This window comes from Plecotus auritus (genome assembly GCF_963455305.1).
Source record: "Plecotus auritus genome assembly, chromosome: 6".
Taxonomy (NCBI): Eukaryota; Metazoa; Chordata; class Mammalia; order Chiroptera; family Vespertilionidae; genus Plecotus; species Plecotus auritus.
The window spans coordinates 88,511,396-88,532,067 of NC_137773.1; the positions used below are offsets into that span (position 1 = coordinate 88,511,396).

Genomic DNA, 20,672 nt, shown 5'->3' on the forward strand with positions numbered 1-20,672 from the left:
CCCTTTCACTCTCACAGATTCTAAATTCCTTTCCTCCTCAGGGTCTTTGCACTCTCTGATCCCTCTACCTGGAGCACTGTTCCCGTTGTCTTCCCACAGCTGGCTCCTTCTCATCATTCAGGTCTCAACTCCAGCATCACCTCCTCAGAGTAAGTAGCCTTCTCTGATCACCGTCTCAAGTAGACACTCACCCACTCTCCCCTCACCCAGTTATTATCTTCCCAACTATGACTGTTATCTGAAACGGTCTTATTCATCTGTTACCTTCAGAGGGGATCCTCAGAGGCAGACCCGGTATCTAGCATGTCCACAGCCAAATCTCTAGTGCCCAGCATGGGTCCTAAGCAGACACTTAATAAATGCTTTTTGGCTAAATGCATAACCTGAAATTCCCTATCCCTTGGCCTCCTAACCCAGACTTAAGGCCCTCTAGCTCCCACCTCCACCTAGGTCAAGTGAGCTGCACATAGCCAAGGTGAGCCCCACCTGGCTAAGGTGAACTCAAGGGCAAGTTGTTGAAACACAGACTTTCCACATGACCTTGGAAGTTCTCAACAGCCTGATACCCACCCTGGCCACCACAGAACAGGATATAGCCATTGTAAACAACCAGGGACATCACATGGAAGTCCCAAACTGTTGGGGAAAGCAATTCTGGTGTAGTGGGTAGGAGGAGCCCGCAGAGGTAATAGGTGGGAGACTCCTGTGATGACAGGGTCTCTTCCATTCTCTGCCAAGCCTCAGCTTCCTCCGTTATAGGGTGATTGTGGGAGTTAGCTGGTCCCTTTCAACACCAACATTAGAACTGTCTAATGGACAGTCAGCTGTGCAGTGGCAAGGACAGCAAGCAGTGTATAAAGGGCACCAAGTCTACAGAGGGATGTATTGAATGGGGACCATTTTCTATTGACCATGATCAGAAGGGGAAGGAATCTTTATACGAGCCTCTTGGCAAAGAGGGTGAGACCCCTCCTCAAGGGACACAAAACACCTTCTTAGCAGGTGAGTATGACAAACTAAATGGCTGAGTGGGGCGTGCACAGTGAGGGTGGAGCTCACACATGCAGGCGACAGATACTGCCACTGGGGTCCTCTTTCCTCCTGGTTCCCACACAGAGTTCAGCTTCTCCGCCAAAGAATCGCTGAACAGATACTAACTAAAATATCTATCTGGAGGGGAGGCCGGTTGTCTGCCAGCTCCGAATAACCTGCATGGCTAGACATGGCCCTGGCTGACCTGGATGGGAGCGGAGGGAAAGATGAGAATTGGGAGATTTCTCCGAATTCCCCAAAGAAACCGGAAGGTTCTCACCTTCTCCATCAACTGCCGCAGCTCCCGACTCCTGCCGTCTCGGGCGCAGGTGCTCTGTGCGGGGATCACGGCCGTGCAGATGCATTTCCCATCAGGGGCCTGGGCCGAAGTATACAGCTGCCAGCCTTCTTCTGGGCTTTGGAAGAGGGTCTGTGGGGAAGCCACGGATTAGAGAGCAGGAATCCAGGGGCGACTCACCCAGCCCTCTCTGGTGAAGAAAGGGGAGCTGGAGAAACAACAAATGCCTTTTACTGGATCCCTGGAATGTGCAGAGTGACTGATGCATGGGACCCCATATTACAGATGACAAGATTGAGGTATGGAGAGTAAGAGAACACCGCAAGGAATTGTGGGATTTGAGCCCTTCCACAGGCAGGAATTTAATCTCTCACACACATTTGCGCACACACAACATTGCCTCCATAACCACCATTAGAAATAGGGCTGCTCGGACACCCAACCCCGGACCTCCCTTTCTGCTTCCTCAGCCCAGAGACACATAAGCTCCGGATACACCTCAGAGGCCACTAAGCACAACCCTATTGCTGTCCCCTCCCCATCTCTGCCCCTGCTCCTGAGATGCCCAAGCAAGGCAATGGCCACAGGATGACAATCCTGATGGAGCCTCCCGGGCCCTTGAATAGAAGCCATCACTTTAAGACTCCTCCTAAGCAAAACTTCAAGTTAGTTGATATAACTCAGGTAATTCTGGGATCTCTTGTGGCTGTGTTTGCAAGCCATGATCCTTGGAATACTGGCGATCTTACCAGGTGTGCTGGAAAAAGGGTCCTCTGTGGTCAGGTAAGTTTGTGCCTTGTTCAAAAAAACACTGACTGCCAAAACTCGGGTATTTCTTTTAGCAATATATTTCTTTTATTTACGTCAGGCAAGTAAAACAAAAGAAAAATAAATCAGACTATATCAAACTAAAAGGTTTTGCACAGCAAAGGAAACCATCAACAAAACAAAAAGACAACCTACTGAATGGAAGAAGGTATTTGACAAAATATCCGATAAGGGGTTAATATCCAACATTTATAAAGAACTCATAAACTCAACACCAAAAAAAAAAAAAAAAGTCCAATTAAAAAATGGGCAGAGGATCTGAGTAGACAGTTCTCCAAGAGGACATACACATGGCCAATAGACATGGCAAGATGCTCCATGACCAGGTAGCTCAGTTGATTACAGATTCGGGTATTGTCCTGATACACCAAAGTTGCAGGTTCGATCCCTGGTCAGGACACATATAAGAAACAACCAATGAATGCATAAATAAATGGAACAACAAATCGATGTTTTCTCTTTCTCTCTCTCTCTGTCTTTCTCTCTCTCTCTCCCTTCCTTGCACTCTCTCAAATCAATCAATAAAAAAATTTTTAAGGATGCTCAACATCACAATAAAAAAAAAAAAAGACCACAATGAGATATCACCTCACACCTATCATTGATAAGTCCAACAAACAACAGTGTGGTGAAGATGTGGAGAAAAAGGAACCCTCATGCCCTGTTGGTAGGAATGCAAATTGGTGCAGCCACTGTGGAAAACGTATGGCGGAGCCTCAAAAAACACAAAATGGAACCACCTTAAAACCCAGCAATTCCACATCTGGGTATATATCCGAAGAAACCCAAAACACTAATTCAAAAAGATATACGCACCCCTATGTTCATTGCAATGTTATTTACAATAGCCAAGATATGGAAGCAACCTGAGTGCCATCAGTAGATAGCTGGATAAAGGAGATGCAGTGCATATATACAATGGACTATTACTCGGTCATAAAAAAGAATGAAATCGCTTGCAACAACATGGATAGACCTAGAGGGAATTATGCTACATGAAATGAGTCAGACAGAGAAAGACAAATACCACATGATTTCACTTATATGTGGAATCTAAAGAACAGGATAAATGAACCAACAAAACAGAAATAGACTCATAGATGGAGAGAAAAAATGACATTGCCAGATGGGAGGGGGTTTGAGGGATGGGTGGAAAAGGTGAAGGGATTAAAAAGTACAAATAGGTAGTTGCAAGACGGTCACTGGGATGTAAAATACAGCATAGGAAATATAGTCAATTATATTGTAATAACTATGTATGGTATCAGGTGGGTATCTGGATTATTGGGGGGATCACTTCTTAAATTATGTAAATGTCTAACCACTATGCTGTACCCCTGAAACTAATGTAAAATAATATTGAATGTCAACTGTAATTGAAAACTAAAATGAAATTTAAGAAAGCATTGACTGCCACTGGCTGGAACATGCTGGGTCTCCAGATCAGGCCCCCTTGAGCTTCTGGAGTTAGTCACAAGTCCCAGTCCTTTTGTGTTTTATCGGGGCATGCCTCATTTGTTCAACAAGTATTTGTTAAGCGCCTACTGTGTGTCCAGCTCTGTTCTGGATCCTGAAATCACAGAGTGAACAAAACATACAAATACAAAAGCTCCTCTAGGAGTGCACATTAGAGAAACAGAAAAAAAAACATTAAGTAAACGTCCTGTATTTAAAGGGCGATGAGTGCCATCGAGAGAAGTAATGCAGGGAAAAAATGATGGGCGACAGGGTTAGAGGTGGTTGGGGTTGCAATTTTAGGGTGGCCTGGGAAAGCCTCCATGAGAAGATACATTTGAGTCAAGACCTGAAGGCGGTGAGGGAGAAGCCAGGGAAGGATGTTCCATGCAGAGAGAACAGAAGGTGCAAAGGCCCTGAGGCAAGATCCTGCCTGGCATGATTAGGAAACATGGGAAGGGGCTGGTGTGGCTGGAGCAAAGGGGTAGGTGGGGGGGGGCAGGGAGGAGGGAGAGGAGAGCAGGGAGGGGACAGGGCCACATGTTCAGGGCCTGTAGGCAGTGAGGAAGAGTAGATGTTTGCTCTGAGTGAGGTGGGAGTCAGAGGGTTCTAAACAGAAGATAGACATGACCTGAGTCTAGTGCTCACAGGCTCCCTCTGGCTGCTGTCGGGGGAACAGACTGTGGGGGTCAGGGAGCAGGATGAGGGCAGGAGACCAGGGTAAGGGTGACTGCACATCCGGCAAGAGATGGGTGGTGAGCATAGAGGTGGAGAGATGATGGGTGGTGAACATAGAGGTGGGAAGTGAAAGATTCTGGTCCCATCCAGGATGTATTCCTACGGGCACTGAAGAAATTCTGATAAAAGTCCAAGTGTTTTACAGAGAAACAAAGCCCTGTAATAACTGATCATTTGCAAGCCATTCACTGAGCGCCCAGCAGAAGCCAGGCTGTGTTATGCACAATCCTGGAGTCTCCAGCTATTATACGCCCACCTTTTTCTCTCCCACTCAATAAAGTCTTTTTCTGAAAAGCTTATTAGAATGTGAGTGATATCATTGTACAGACGAGCTTGACTCCTCATTGATTTATAAGAAACTACTGTAATTAGTCATTGTTTGTGCCTATGCACAATCTTCTGAAGTTGGGGGAATCCCTCTTTACGAGCCCATGTGGAGGAATGACGTCACTCACCTTCCCACACTCCCCTGCGCGCAGGTATGATTCAGGTGGAGCCAACACTCATGCCTCTGCAGTCTTGTGGCAGCAGCGCCCGAATCACCCAATGCCGAGGGCTTTCCCTGGTGGTCTGAGCCCGCTCTGCCTTTGCACTGAGCAGGTTTCTCCCACCCGCAGGCCCCATCCCTGCCTCCTAGGAGTTAGTGATAAATACCTCCCTCTCGCCTCCCTGGTAGGAGAACTCTGAGGTGTGCACAGCACGTAGTTTCCCAGGGGAGCCCATTAGGACCTGTACTCCAGGTGCCCACAGCAGCATGCTGCTCACTAGCTCACCCTGCGTGGGTTTCCTTCCCTTCTCCTCTCACTTGTCCCACTGGGTCCTCTGGGGATCACCTCCCAGGTGAATACTTGTACTCAACTCCTCTCCACCTCTGCTCCTGAGGGAGCCCAACCCAAGACAAGAAGGGTGACTCAAGACAAGAAGGGTGAGTCAAGAAAGCTTTCCCCTAGTTTCTGGAAGAACATAGCTTGCTTTGCCTCCTTTCACAACAAATCCAGTTCTTTAAAACACACACACACACACACACACACACACACACACACACACTCTCACACACACTCACAGCAACAAACTGAGTCCAAGCTTCCCCATCCACGTTCCCTGGCTCTGATCCCCAAGCAATTTGGACCGAACCCCCTGAAAATTCTCACTTGTGCAGAGACCAAGCTGCCCAGTTCAACCTATTTAACATCTCCTTTCTACATCTCCTGGGCTGTGCTTTGAAGCAAATAATCCATGTTCTCTCAACAACTGAAATATTGAATTGCAAAAGAGAAGCAAGATTTAAGTGGGGAGGAGAGGTGGCATCCACGGCTTTCCTAAAATAATTGTCTGTGTGGACACCCCTCGCCAGAGTGCTCTCTGCAGCAGTGTAATTAAATGCCTGGCGTTTGGCCGCCAACTCTCAGCACGGCAGAGATCACCCGTTGTCAGGTTCAAGATCAAATACTAAACAGGGGCCACTGGGATGGCCTGGAAGGCTTGATGTTTGAGGGTCCAAGTGCCTGCTCTCCCAGACTGGGTTGAGCTTGGAACCAAAGTCATGAACTCTTGGAGGTCACAGACCGAGGGACAGAGCATGGCCTGTGCTATGGGAAATGCTGTAACAGCAGGTGTGAGAGCCCAGGTAATGACACCTCCAATGAGGTGGCCTGTCTCACCTCAGATGTGGCAAATGCTCCCCAGAAGCCAGCTGCTGTCTTGGCTGAGACGCTGGTTCCGAGTTTAATATCCCTGCTAATGGCCTCTAAGAGGGTATGTGCTCAGTGGCTGCTCAGCTCATCTTTCTGGCTGGGGTTTTTCAAATACTTTCACAGAGGCTGCTACCCCAGTTAAGCCGATGTCTCTGTAACAGATTCAGGATTGACTGAGTCTGAGAAACTCACGAAAAAATTCTCTTACTGTCACACCCAGGTCTCAGTGCCTAGCTCCACCACCCACGCCTTGGTTTAAAAACAATTCCTGGGTCTTCCAGGGGCAGAGGGATTGCTCCAAGATCCTGGGGGCAGCCAGCCAGCCAGCACTGGCTACGGGGGATTAGCCAACAAGAATAGAGCAAGCAGCTGGCTCTTAATAAGACAAGGATATTATTGCATTTGAGGCTGGACAATTTAATCAGGAAGCAGAAGTGGCTTGGGGCTTATACATTTATTTGTACCCTGCCTTGTTCCAGAGAGGACTCGAGTGGTTTACAAGGATATGTAAAATACCACAGATAGCTCCAATTTAAAAAAGAGTGGGAATTAGGTGTTACTGGAGGCCAGTCTGCCAATCCAAAGCCAAAGCTTGACGGTTTTTGCATTTGCATTTGACCCAGCCAGTCCAAGTCGAAGAATTTAGCCCAGGGAAATCATGTGGACGAACAATTGCTACAAGGATGCTCGTTAAAGTCCTGGGGAAAAATTGGACAGCTGGAATTTTCCCCTCATGTTGTCCAATCATACGAGTATTGATTTCAAAACTTAAGGTGCATTCACAGGAGGGAATACCATGCAGACATTCAAGTTGGGGATTAGTGGGGATTTTTATTGCCATCTTCAAGGGTATCTTATTTTCTGAGTTTTCCACAATTAATGCATATTGATCTTGTAAAGATTTTTTTTTTTTTGCAAGGGAGAAAAGGAAGACAGAGAAAAGCAGGGACATGGAGCCAGAAGAGAGGCTAAGAAAAACTGATCCCTCAAGACCCCGAACAACCAGCATATGGTTGGGCCATAAATTTGGCTCCTAGCTCCTTAGCTGCCAACTCAGAAAAGGAAAGCTGGTCATTTCTGCGGTTCCCCGTGTCCTGAAACAAAGTACACCAGATGCTCAGGAGAAAGCTCAAGTATTTTTGGTACCAAGAACAGGCAAGGATCTCTCCCACGGTCCTCCCAAAAAGGACTCTGTGTGATGTCACCAGCATCTTTCCAGACACCACCGTTACGATAGAAATGACCCCTTCCTCTGGCTGTCTCTTATTCCCACTCACATGGTAGAGGAGAGCCACACGGTCAAGAACAGTGCCCTGGATCAGGCTGCCTGGGTTTATGTCCTGGCTCAGCCACTCACTTGCTGTGTGACCCGGGCAACTCAGTTAACCTCTCTGTGCTGCCATTTCCTCATCTGTAAAATGGACATGATCACTGTACCAGCTCGCAGGGTTGCTGGGAAGTTTGAATGTGTTAATACTATACGTACGAGCCATGAGAACAATCATCATACGTGTTTGCTGCTACTGATTATCAATTATAACCCTCATGACACTAACTTCCTACAGTTAAAATCGTTAGAGCTTAAGTCACTAAGTGGAGACGATCTGGAAGGACTGATGAAAGTCCTGTGGAGTTGGGGCTGAGGCTGCAGAGTGAAGAGGAATCACGGGAAGTCCAATGGCGCTGCAGAGTGAGCAAGAGAGGAACCCCGCAGAAGATGGGCGGAGCCGCTTGCTGCGTCCTGGCCCCCACATGGCCTGGCGGTTTCCTGTCTTAGGACATGGCCTTGATGTCATTTGGCGGAGGGAGTCCTGCTTCATCTTTACCAGCAGTCAACGAGGCTCGCAATGCCGGGTCCTCTCTGTGCCATCTTCTAGTGGTCCAACCCTTGCTGAAACACACCATGCTTTTTTCTCCTCCAGACCTTTGCACTGGCTGGACCCTCTGCCGTCAACATTCTCACCCCATCTCCTGGCCGGCCTCCCTCTCCCCACTTCCTGGGGCTCAAGCATAAATGTCTTTTCCAAAAGCAGCCTCTGTTGTACCTTTTCCAGTAACCCACCTCCCATGGCATCCTGTGCTAATCCAGTGGCTCCCAACCTTTTTTTGGCCATGCCCCACCTAAGCATCTCTAAAATCCTGACCCCCCTTCCCCGCCCACGTGACATATAATTCTTATTATTCAAAAAGTGAACTCCCAGTCACGTGGAGGAAGCCTAAAAGGCCACTAACTTGGTCTAAGCAAGCTTCCAAAGACCATGGCATCCATGAAAGAGAAAAATAAATGAACGAAAGGACAGTTGAAGTACTGAGGAAGAAATCACTAAGAAATTGTTTAAAAAATAATGATAATATGAAGTGATATGAAAAAAGAGCAAATAAAGTTTCAAAACATATAATAGAGAACTGAAATGCATAAATATGTTATAATATATATTTACATACTGTACATGAGGCCCCTAGAACCATAAGAAATGCAAAAAATTCACTGTTAATAACTCATTCTCAAATTGCCCCCCTTAAAAATCAAATTGCCCCCGGGGGGCGTGTGCCCCACGCTGGGAACCACTGCCCTAATCCTTCTATTTCTTACTATCTGTTAAGCATTGTTCTAAGTACTTCGCATGTTTTAACTGACTTGATTCTCACCACAATGCAAGGAGGCAGGCGCTGTCATTGATCCTCCTTTGAGAGGCAACAAAACTGGGTGCAAGAGGGCTCGTGTCTCCTGCCCAGTCTCACAGCCTGCAAGTGGTGGACCTGGGATTCGAACCCGGGCCATCTGGCTCCAGTCCGCAGCACCACGCTTCACCTCCCCTGTCCTCCCGCAAGCCTGATCAGTGGCCTAATGGACCTCATGGGTGGGAGGAACTCTGTGTGCTTTGCTCATCACCGAATCCCCAGGCCTGTCACAATGAATATTTGTTGAATGACTGGATCTAGTGGGCCGGTGGGACAGAGAGCAAACCTCCCGAAGATCCACCGTGCGTTTCCCCTTCTGCCTCTCCCAAGGAGGCATGTTCTGAGATCAGGCTGCAGACGGACACCCAGTGGGCTCGGAGGCAACCGTGGCTTCTCTTAGAAGGGTGGCAGGATGGCCACGATGAATGATCGGGGACACGCTTGTCTGCCATTTCTGAGCTCTGACAGGGGCCACGTCCCTTTGGAGGGCTTGAGATAATAGCAGGCTGCCCCTGTCAAACCTCGAGGCACTGGGCAAATCCTCGGAGTGATAAGCATGACAGGCCTTAAAGAAGATATCAGCTCATCTATGCCGAGAGGGAGCGCTGGGGCCTCCCTCAGCCTGAGCGGCTGGGGCTCTGCCTGTGAGAGCCTGTGGCTGGGGGAGGGGCCGGCTGGGAGAAACCTCTAGTCTGTCTATTCATTCATTCACTCACTTGCTCATTCATTCACTCATTCATTTTTTCTTTCCCTCCCAATGTAATTAACCCATCTTGCCCTGAGAGGCTCTCCAGGCTGGCAACACAGCACAACCCTCTAAAGCCACCCAAGTCTTAGCAGAACACCCCAGCGCCCTCCCAGCCCCAGCCCAAGCCAGTACTTATGTTCCAGCATGCCTTCGTCTCTGCCATCACAGTGCCGATGTGGACCAATAATCAATGAAACAGACTTTCTCAGGAAAGGCGGGAAGAGACACAGGCCTCTGAGTTCAACTGACTTCCTGCCCTGGAGTCCAGGGAAGGGGTGGAGGAGCTTGCCTTGTGAGAGAATTTACAAATACGAAGACTCAATGTAAATTCAGAAATGAGCCAAGATTTGGAAGCAGTCCAAGTGCCCACCAGTAGATGAGTGGATTAAAAAAGAAAAGAAAAGCTGTGGTACATTTACACCGTGGAATACTACCTGGCCGTAAAGAAAGAAATCAGACCTTTTGGGACAGTATGGAGGGACCTGAAGGGTATTGTGCTAAGTGAAATAAGCCTGTCAGAGAAAGACAAGTGCCATATGATTTCACTTGTATGTGGAATCTAATGAACAAAATAAATGAACAAACAAAATAGAAACAGACTCATAGATACAGAGAACAGACTGACAGCTCTCAGAAGGGAGGGGGGTTGGGGCAGAATTAAAAAGGTGAAGAAATTAAGCAAAGAAAAAAAATCATAGACACAGACAACAGTATGAAGATCACCAGAGGGAAGGGGGATGGCGATGTAGGAAAGGGTAAAGAAGGGATGAATTGGGATGGAAGGAGACTTGAATTTGGGTGATGAACACACAATACAATATACAGATGGTGTATTATCGAATTGTATGCCTGAAATCTATATATAATTGTATTAACCAATGTCACCCCAATAAATTCAATAAAATAAAATAAAAACTTAAAATTTTTTTCAGAAATGAAAGAGGAGAAGTTACAATGGACACCCCAGAGACACAAAGGACTATGCAAGAATACTATGAAAGGCTGTACAGCACCAAATTCTATAACCTAGAAGAAATGGGCAAGTCTTTAGAAATATAGCCTTCAGAAACTGAATCATGAAGAACTGGAAAATCTAAATAGACTAATCAAAAGTAAGGAAGTTGGAACAGTCATCAAAACCTCCCCAAAAATATACATCTACACAATGGAATACTACCCTGCAGTAACAAAGAAGGAATTCTTACCATTTGCAACAGCATGGATGGAACTGGAGAGCATTGTGCTAAGCGAAATAAGCCAGTCAGAGAAAGGTAAATATCACATGATCTCACTCATATGTGGAATATAATGAACAACATAAACTGATGAACAAAAACAGATCCAGAGACAGAGAAGCATTGATCAGACCATCAAACCTTAGAGGGAAGGTAAGGGAGGATGGGGGTAAGGGGGAGAGATCAACCAAAGGACTTGTATGCATGCATATAAGCCTAACCAATGGACACAGACAACAGGGGGGTGAGGGCATGAGTGGGGGCGTGGGGGAGGGCAATGGGGTGATAAAGACACATATGTAATACCTTAATCAATAAAGAAAAATAGATAATTTTTTTAAAAACTCCCCCCCAAAAAAAGTGCAGATTTAACACCTATCCTTCTCAAACTCTTCCAAAAAAAATTGAAGAAGAAGCAATACTTCTTAACTCATTTTATGAAGACAACATTACCCTGATACCAAAACCTGGCAAGGACAACACAGAAAAAGAAAATTACAGATCAAAATCTCTTGATGAACATAGATGCAAAACTCCTAAACAAAATACTAGCAAACTGAATACAACAATGCATTACAGAGATAATACATCACGGTCAAGTGGGGTTCACTCAGTGGTGCAAGGATGGTTGAACATATGCAAATCAAGCAATGTGATACACCACGTTAATAAAATAAAGGACAAAAACCATATGACCATATCAATAGATGCAGAATAAGCATTTGACAAGATACAACATCCATTTATGATTAAAACACTCAATAAATGGATATAGAAGAAAGTACCTCAATATAATGAAGGCCATCTATGACAAACCCTCAGCTAATATACTCAATGGTGAAGAACTAAAAGCTTTTCTTCTAAGAACAGGAACAAGACAAGGATGCCCACTCTCACCACTTCCTCAACATACTACTGGAAACCCTAGCCAGAGCAATCAGGCAAGAGAAATAAATAAATGACATCCAAATTGGAAGGAAGAAATAAAATTGTCACTTTTTGCAGATGACATGATTCTACATATAGAAAACCCTAAAGACTCCACTAAAAAAACTATTAGAATCAATAAACAAATACTGTAAAGTTGCAGGATACAAAATCAATGTACAAAAATCCATATATACTATATACTAACAATGAAATGTCAGAAAAAGAAATTAAGAAAACAATTCCATTTGTAATTGCAACAAAAAAGAAGAAAATACCTAGGAATAAAACACATGAAATGAGTGTGGCAGTTACAAATCTGGAGGGAGCCCTGGCTGGTGTGGCTCGGTTGGACGTTGTCTCATTTACCAAAAGGTTTCCGGTTTGATTCCTGGTCAGGGCACATGCCTGGGTTGTAGGCTCAATCCCTGATGGGAGGATGCAGGAGGCAACCAATCGATGTTTTGCTCTCGCATCAATGTTTCTCTCTCCCTCTCCCTCTCCCTTCCTCTCTCTCTCAAAATTAATTTTTTTTAATCTTTTAAAAAAAATAATCTAGAGGGATATCTCTGATGCAGAGGACCTCTCCCAATTTCCCACCCCCACCTTGAGGAGCGAGAGGTCCCAGCCCCACACTTGGCTCCTCAGGGCACCAGTCCCTATAACAGCTGGCTGTGAAAATCAGCAGGTACTCAGTCCTGGTGAGACAGGGGCTGCTGTAGACTCGGGCATCCTCTTAAAGGGCCCCCACACAGACTCACTCACAAACACTCCCCCTAAGCTCCAGAAGAGGGACACCAGCTCATAAAGCACCAGGGACAGCCCAGCCAGTGTTGCTCAGTGGTTGAGCATCAACCTATGAACCAGGAGGTCACAGTTTGATTCCTGATCAGGGCACTTGCCTGGGTTGCAGACTCGATCCCCAGTGGTGGGAAGGGGTGGGGGCAGGGTAGGCATGCAGGAGGCAGCCAATGAATGACTCTCTCTCATCATTGAGGTTTCTATCTCTCTCTTCCTCTCCCTTCCTCTCTGAAATCAATACAAAATATATATTTTTAAAAATGTTAAAGGCACCAGGGATATATGAGGAGGAACTGAATTCTCTGGCTTCAAGGCGAGGGTTGGAGGGGCAGCTCTCTCCGGGACAAAGTGCTGGCCGGCAACACTGTTCCTTGTGGAGCCCTCCACACACACAGCCTGCAGGTGCCAGTCGGTGCCAGAGCTGAGTCGCCATCAACCTAGCTGACACTGATCTCCCTGCCCTAGCCATTCTCTGGCACCCACCTCACCCGATTCACATGCCTGGCCCGAACCTTTTTCAGAGGCTAATTGACACAAGAGGCACTGCAAACTTTCCTACAATCTCTCCAAGGTCCAAGAACCCCAAGCAAGCGATGGTTGGCCTCCGAGGGCCCTGTCCCTCTGGCTAAGTGGCCTCCAGACTGGCATGATGGCCGCCAGCCTCGGTTCACAGCATAACCACTCCCAGGCCCCTCCAAGCCTAGCACATACAGCTGCCAACTGCAGAGCACTTCCTAGCTTCCACCAGGTGGCCCGGGCCTGGCCTCTTGGGAGGGGCTCAGATGGAGTGGCTGACCTTGGCCTGCATCTGAGCCCTTCCCAAGAGGCCCCAGAACCAACACTCCTGGTGGCTGGGGTCAGACCACCGAGCACCACACAATTAGTGCCGCAAATGACACACACAAAGGGTGGACTTGGCAGACACCAGAGTCGGGCTAAAATGATGCTGCTCCATGGGGCCAGCCCACACACAACAGCTGGTTTCCTGAAGTCACAGCCAGTCCTCACAGCCAGTCAGCCTGAGGGTCAGTCTCACTCACTCATGTGCTAACAGCCATCAGGGCTCAGCTACAAGAGGAAGGGACACACCACCCACACAAGCGACACCCCTGGAACATCTGGCTCAGGTGATCAGTGAGAGTACGTCACTGGGCCCCCAGGACACCTACCACATAAGGCCACTCTGACAAGACTAGGAGATGTAGCAGATCTACCTACTACACAGGAACAAACACTGAGAGGCCGCCACAATGAGGAGACAAACAAACATGTCCACAATGAAAGAAACAGAGAAAACTCCCGAAAAAGAACTAAACAAAATGGAGGTGAACACTTTACCAGATGCGGAGTTCAAAACACTGGGTATAAGGATGTCCAATGAACTGCGGGGAGGAGTAGAAGGGAAAGAGGGAAATGGAGGATTTCTTCAATATTTGGAACCCAAGTAATGGAGTGGATGAATAGGGGTGCCATTTACTGAGCTGGAGAACGCTGGAGGGGGAATCCATGAGAAGTGGGGGAAGAGCAGCTTTGGGGGCGGGGGATGGAAATCAGGAGTCCGGCCTGAAGGCATGTTCAGGTCATGATGCTGTGACCACATTCAAGTGAATTTGTGAAGTCGGCAGCTGAGAAGGGGAGCAGAGAGATACGCATTTGGGTGCTGTCAGCAGACAGACAGGACCAAAAGTCATAGGAATGGATGAAGGAGTGGGCCAGGCACCAGTCACCCACCACCAAGGTTTTCTATTTTATTTAACACTTACAGAGCTCACGCTTTGCTATAGACTGAATGTTTCTGTCCCCCCAAAATTCATATGTTGAAACCTAACCGCCAATGTGATGGCATTTGGAGGTGGGGCCTTTGGAGTGGAACTCATGCCCTGGGGACACAGCAAGACGTGGGCTATGACCAGGAATCCGGTTCTCCTTAGACACTGAACCTGCCAGCGCCTCGATCGCAGGCTTCCCAGCCTCCACAGGTGTGAGAAATAAATGTCTGTTGTGTAAGTCACACCATTCTTTGGATTTCTGTTACAGCAGGGCACAGTTTTGACCCCCTTTCTCTGCCTCCTGTGCTCTGCAGTGGCTGCACCTCCTCTGTGGCTTCAGCTCCCACTGGTAGTCACACTCCTGGACTTGGTCTATACCACCTCTTCTATCTGACCCCCAGTCCCGGGGCGGGTGTGGGGCGGGGAGAATAGAGGCTCTCTGCTATTGCTCATCTCTGAGTATCAGCTTCACCTTCTCTTCAGTTTCTCATCTCTTCCATCATCTTGGTAACCAAGCCCCTGACTTAAAATCCCTGAAAGACCGAGAAGAGTTTTATTTCCCTAGTCAGCCCCTGAGGGGCTGCTCACTAAATACCTGTGCGTGAACAGGCGGTTGTAGCGTTTAACAGCTCAGGCTGTTTAAATCCAAATTCTGATCTTTTCCTTCCTGTGTCAGCTTGGGCAAGTAGCTTAACCCCTCAGTGCCTCTCTTGACCTTTCTGCTTACTCATCTAAAAGTTGGGATCTGCCCGGCCGGCGTGGCTCAGTGGTTGAGCTTCGCTCTATGAATGAGAAGGTCACGGTTCGATTCCTGGTCTCGGAACATACCCGGGTTCCAGGCTCGATTCCCAGTGTGGGACATGCAGGAGGCAGCTGATCAATGATTCTCTCTCATCATTGATGTGTCTATCTCTCTCCTTCTCCCCTTCCTCTCTGAAATCAATAAAAATATTTAAAAAAAAATAAATAAAAGTTGGGAGCATAATGGCTGGACTTTACAAGGTTGTTGTCAGGACGGTGAATTACGTCAAAAGTCAATCACAGGCCCTGGCCAGTGTGCTCGGTTGGAGCATGGCCCCATGCACCAAAAAGTTGCCGGTTTGATTCCCAGTCAGGACACATACCTATGTTGTGGGTTCGATCCCCAGTGGGGGCCCATATTGGAAGAAACCAATTGATATTTCTCTCATACATTGATCTCTCTCTCTCTCTCAAATCAGTAAAACATATACTCCAGTGAAGATAAGAGGAAAACAAACAAGAGTCTCAGAAGGAAGAGGCAAGGGGATCAGGAAGAGATTAACCAAAGATCTTATATGCATACTAGAGGCCCAGCACACAAAATCATGTGCGTGTAGGGTCCCTAGGCCTAGCCTGTGATCAGAGCCATGTCCCTGCTCCGCGACACTGCCTGCCACCCTGGGACACTCCGCAAAGCTACTGCTGCCCCATGAGTCCAGTCCCCAGTCCCGCTCCACTGCCTCCCAGCCTGGCTCCCGTGGTTCCCCGCTGGCCATCCAGCGACGGTAGCCTGCTTGCTGGGGGGAGAGACCGAGAGGTGGTCAATGCACCTCATAGTGACTGGTTGATTGGTCGTTCTGGTCATGACGCCTGGACTTTTATTATTATAGACTAGAGGCCTGATGCACAAAGATTCGTGCAAGAATGGGCCTTCCTTCCCCTGGCTCCCGGCACCACCTTCGCTCTGGCCGGAGCCGCCTTTCCGCCTTCCCACGCTGCCCAGAGGCCCGCAGGGGCTGGGGTGGGGTGGAACGCCTCCATCGTCACCATGGCAATGATGCAAGCGTCTCTCCCCACCCCTGGCCACTCGGCACCTGCGTATGCAAATTAACCTGCCATCTTTGTTGGATTAATTTGCATAATCACTCCTGATTGGCTGGTGGGCATCGCAAAGGTATGGTCAATTAGCATGTTACTGTTTTATTAATATAGATATGCATTACCTGTGGGCACTGACAATAGGGTGGTGAAGGCCTGGGGCCAGGTGGAAACCAGGTGGAGGGGGGAAATAGGGGGAAAAAGGGAGACATATGTCATACTCTCAAAAATAAAGATTTTTTTTAAAAAAGTAGTCAATCACAGCATCTGGCACTGTGTGAGTGCCCGCCCAGTGACGGGGAGCTTTTACATCAACTCACAGAAACAGCACTGTTCTAGAATTGTTCCCTGTTCCCCACTGACTTTTTTAAAATAAACTTTTTATTTGGATTTATGGAAAAGTTATGAAGATAGTACAGCGCTCCCAGATGCCCCTCACCCAGTTTCCTGTTAACATCATTACATACATCCATGGTCCATTTGTCACATCTAAACAGTGCATCACCATTACTAAACTCTAGACATTATTTGGATTTCTCCAATTTCTCCACTCATGTCCTTTTCTGGTCCAGAATCACACCCAGGATCCCATGTTGCACTTCGTCGTCACACCCCCTTAATCTTCTCTGGTCCATAATCATTTCTCAGTCTTCCCTTGTTTTTCACGACCATGATAATTTTGAGGACTAGAGGTCGGGGATCGTATAGAATGCCCCACTGGCTTGTGAGGGCAGGAACGGAGTTCTAATTGTCCCTGCAGTCTCCCCAGCTCTCAGCCCCATGCGGGGCACGCAGCAGCTGCTTCACAGACACTTCCTGAATGAATGAATACATGCATGCAGTCATTTACGGCTTTATCCTCCCACACTCCGTGTTCTGCAGACATCCCTGCCAGAGGCTAGATCTAGAAAAGTTCACAGAGGAATAAAAGCCCTTCTCCTTTCAGAAAGAAAGAATCATTTTTGATCCCTTTTTGTAGACATCAAGGGTTCATTTCTTTAATATTGTACCAAAGAGAAACAGCTACATTTGCATCAGACAGTCACTTTTTTCAAGGCAAGCGGGAGAGATCTTTCTAGCAAGACGGCATCTCTTTCTTCACAGAGCTGCCCCTTGGTGTCTCTGTTTCTCTCTCCACCATGTTGGGCCTCTGGAGGGGGCAGAATGGAAGTGAGGGGGCTCCAGGAGTATGCACACTTGGATGTCCTCTCTGCTGCAACCCAAGGAAGCTTAGAACCTTGCCAAGTTGCTGAGACCGAGTCAGCCTCCGGAGCTGGTGCAGGAGCCTGGCCATGAATTAGAAGCTCTACTGCCCCTCCCCGCTGAACGGCCCGGTATTTACCACGGGGACCGAGAGGCCTGCCTTTGGGTACACAAAGTGTGCCCTTTTCCTAACATTAGCTGATCAGAGGTGGGAATTCCCTTTCACCATGCAGGCCTGCGGGCCTGGCTGCTTTTTCTTTCTCAGCCCTTGGAGGCCACGCTGAAGGCAGGGAATGTAAGAGAAATGCCCACAGTGAGTAATTTCCCCATCACCACGGTCCCTGCTGCTGGAAGACACCGGCCCGGGTTTAATCTCTCGACTGAAGTTTGTCAGAAGTAAAAATGAGCCTGGGTGAGCTCTTCAGACACTTCCCTCGATGTACAGGAATTCAGTTTCTGGCACGGGCATAAATTTGCAGCCATCATCGCCTATGGTGGGGGCTGGGGCTGAGCACACTGGCTGGGGATAGATTGCTAAAATCAATCCGTCAGCACGTGGAAAAGGTCGTCATGGGGTAAATTTATCTTCCAAGGCATTTCACACGGATAGCTGCAGCCACCCCTTCAAAATGGAGGTGCTTGCTGCAAGGCTCCCGGGGCGGGCGGGGCTGCGGCTGCATGGGGGAAGGCCTTGAAGACTGAACAGTGTAGCTAATGAAGCAGCCACAGGAGCCTGGGGCTGGGGGCAGAGGAGAGTCTGCCAAGCAGTGGCTCCACAGTGGCTGTATCCCTCCCCTGAATCTGGTGGCTCCTCTGGGTATCCCTTACGTTATGGACGGAGTTGTGTTTCCCCTAAATCCCTATGCTGAAGTCCTCACCCCCAGGCCCTCAGAATGTGACTGTATTTGGAGACAGGGCCTTTAAAGAAACTACAGGGGTGATTAGGGGAGGCCCCAGTTCAATGTGATTGCTGTCCTTATAGAGAGATCAGAGCACAGGTATGTACAGAAGGAAGACCAGGTGAAGACAGGAGAAGGGGGCCATGAACAAGCCAAGGAGAGAGGTCTCAGCTCAGGAGCCAACCCAACCCTGCTGACGCCTTGTCCTTGGTCTTCCAGCCTCAAGGATGGTGAGAAATTAAATGTCTGTTGTTTGAGTATTGGTATTTACTCGGTCTGGTATTTTGTTATGTTGTTTGAGTATTGGTATTTACTCGGTCTGGTATTTTGTTATGTTGTTTGAGTATTGGTATTTACTTGGTCTGGTATTTTGTTATGGCAGCTCGAGCAGACTACTACCCTCTCCTGCAGCCAGGGCTCTCCCTGAGGCCTGCGGGTAGCCGCAGCTCCCATTCGTTGCTGACCCCAGAGGTCTTCAACGCCCCCTTGCTTGTTCTCTTACCCGTGCCCACTGTTCTGAAAAGAGTCATTTGTTGGACTCTCCCTACTCATCCTTTTGGAGGGAGCCAGGTTTCGCACTGGGACCCTGCCAGACACAGTGTTGTGGAGCTGGGCCACACAGGGTCTTGAATAATGGACTCAGAGTTCACCCTGAGGGGGTGGGAAGCCATGAAGGTTGTGTGCATTGGTTTGCTGGGGCTGCCATAACAAAGTACGCCAGACTGGAGGGTTTAACAGAAATTTAATTGCTCACCATTCTGGGGCTGGAAGCCCAAGAGGAAGTGCCGCCAGCACTGATTTCTCCCGAGGCCTCTCTCCTTGGCTTGCGGGTGGCCATCTTCCCCCTGGGTCTCCCCATGGTCTTCCTTCTGTGCGTGTCTATGTCCTAATCTCCTCTTATTTTTTTAAAAAATATATTTTTATTGCTTTCAGAGAGGAAGGGAGACAGAGATAGAAACATCAATGAATCATGGATCAGCTGCTCCTATAGGCCGCCTACTGGGGATCAAGCCCGCAACGCCGGCATGTGCCCTGACCTGGAATCAAACCGTGACCTCCTGGTTCATAGGTTGATGCTCAACTACTGAGCCATGCCAGCTGGGCCTAATCTCCTCTTATAAGGACACCAGTCATATTGGATTAGGCCCATCTTAATTACCTAATTTTAACTTAATTACCTCTTTCAAGGCCCTTTCTCCAAATACTGTCACATTCTGAGGTCCTGGGGGAGAGGACTTCAACATATGAATGGGGAGTTGGGGAGGGAGTTCTGCCCATAACCATGTGTGAGTGGGGGAAGGATCTGGTCAGGAAGATCATGGAGGGTGGACTGGCCGGGGCAAGACAGACAGAGATATCTGCCAGTGAACTGCAGGTGAGTACCTGAGGGGCTGAAAACTCCATCCTAGGATTTTTCCAGAGCTTTCAAAGAAATGAATCCCACAGACAGAAAACAGCTCCAGCCAGCAGCAAGGCACGTCCTCCGCTCAGAGGGGAGGGGGCAGTGGCGGCCACCTGGGTCAGGGAGCTCTTTGTTAGCGAGAATGGGCCCAGTGAAGGGAAATCGATTCTGGCTAAGCGCTGAGCAGCTGCTCCCAGCCAAAGCTGCGAGGGAGAGGCCCTCTGCCCCCGCTCCCCCAGGGCTGGGCCAGGCGCCAGCAGGAGGCTGAGGGATGTTCTTCCAGGTGGCAGATCCCAAAGGGCCTTCAATCAACACGCATTGTGGCCGCCGGTGCCTGTGTCCATCCGAGGTGGAGTTTCAGCATCACCTCCATCCTGGGCCTCACCAGAGACCAGCCACACGTAGCAACGATCACTGTCCTCAACTTGCCAAGCGCTGCCCATATGCCAGACACTTCACATGCACGATGCATGCGTGAGGGACTTCCTAGCGCCACCTCCCAGCTGGGTGACCTTGAGCGAGTGACTTAAACCTCACCGTGCCTCCGTTTCCCCGTCAAACGGAGCTAACAGTAGCACCCGTCTCTTAGGATGGTTGTGGAGGTTAAATGAGTGCCTGTGCAGAGCTCCAAGCCCTACAAATAAGAACCGTGTAATGTGGGCTACTGCTACTGTCTCCACTCGCCTCACAACAGCTCCGGGAGGTTGGCGGTATTACAAGCTGAAGGTCAGGGAGGAAAAGTCGGGTGGCAGTGGCTGGTGTGTCACCAGCCTGTTCAGGGTCAGAGGTCATGCCTGATGGCTCGTGGAGGAAATTGAACGTGGGGAATGTGGTGCAGAGGAGCCAGAAGGGTTGAAAGAGGGCAGGGGAGAAGGTGAAATAACCCAAAGAATAGCAACTGCAAGAAGCTGCAGGGCTGGCAGGGGAAAGGGAGGAGTAGTGTTACTGAGCCCAGGAGCCAGGCCACCAAGCTGCCTGAGTGGATGCCAGGTGGGCACTAGACCCAGGGGGAGACAGGCCCTGCCTGCAGCAAAGAAACCGGGAGAAATCCCCCAGGTTCTTTCTTCCTCCCGCCTCTAAACTCCCACCACGGCCTTGTATTGGCTGAGTTTAACAGGAAGC

The 20,672-nt window shown here is 48.6% G+C and overlaps 1 protein-coding gene across 2 annotated transcripts in view; it reads right to left on the minus strand.

The window, feature by feature from the left end:
- OLFM2 (olfactomedin 2) overlaps positions 1-20,672 on the minus strand; it is a 67,123-nt gene that overhangs the window by 3,579 nt on the left and 42,872 nt on the right. For both annotated transcript variants that reach the window (XM_080674826.1, XM_080674825.1), the window contains exon 2: positions 1,313-1,462. In XM_080674826.1, the coding sequence (XP_080530952.1) occupies positions 1,313-1,462 (150 nt within the window). The remainder of the gene's footprint in view (positions 1-1,312; positions 1,463-20,672) is intronic.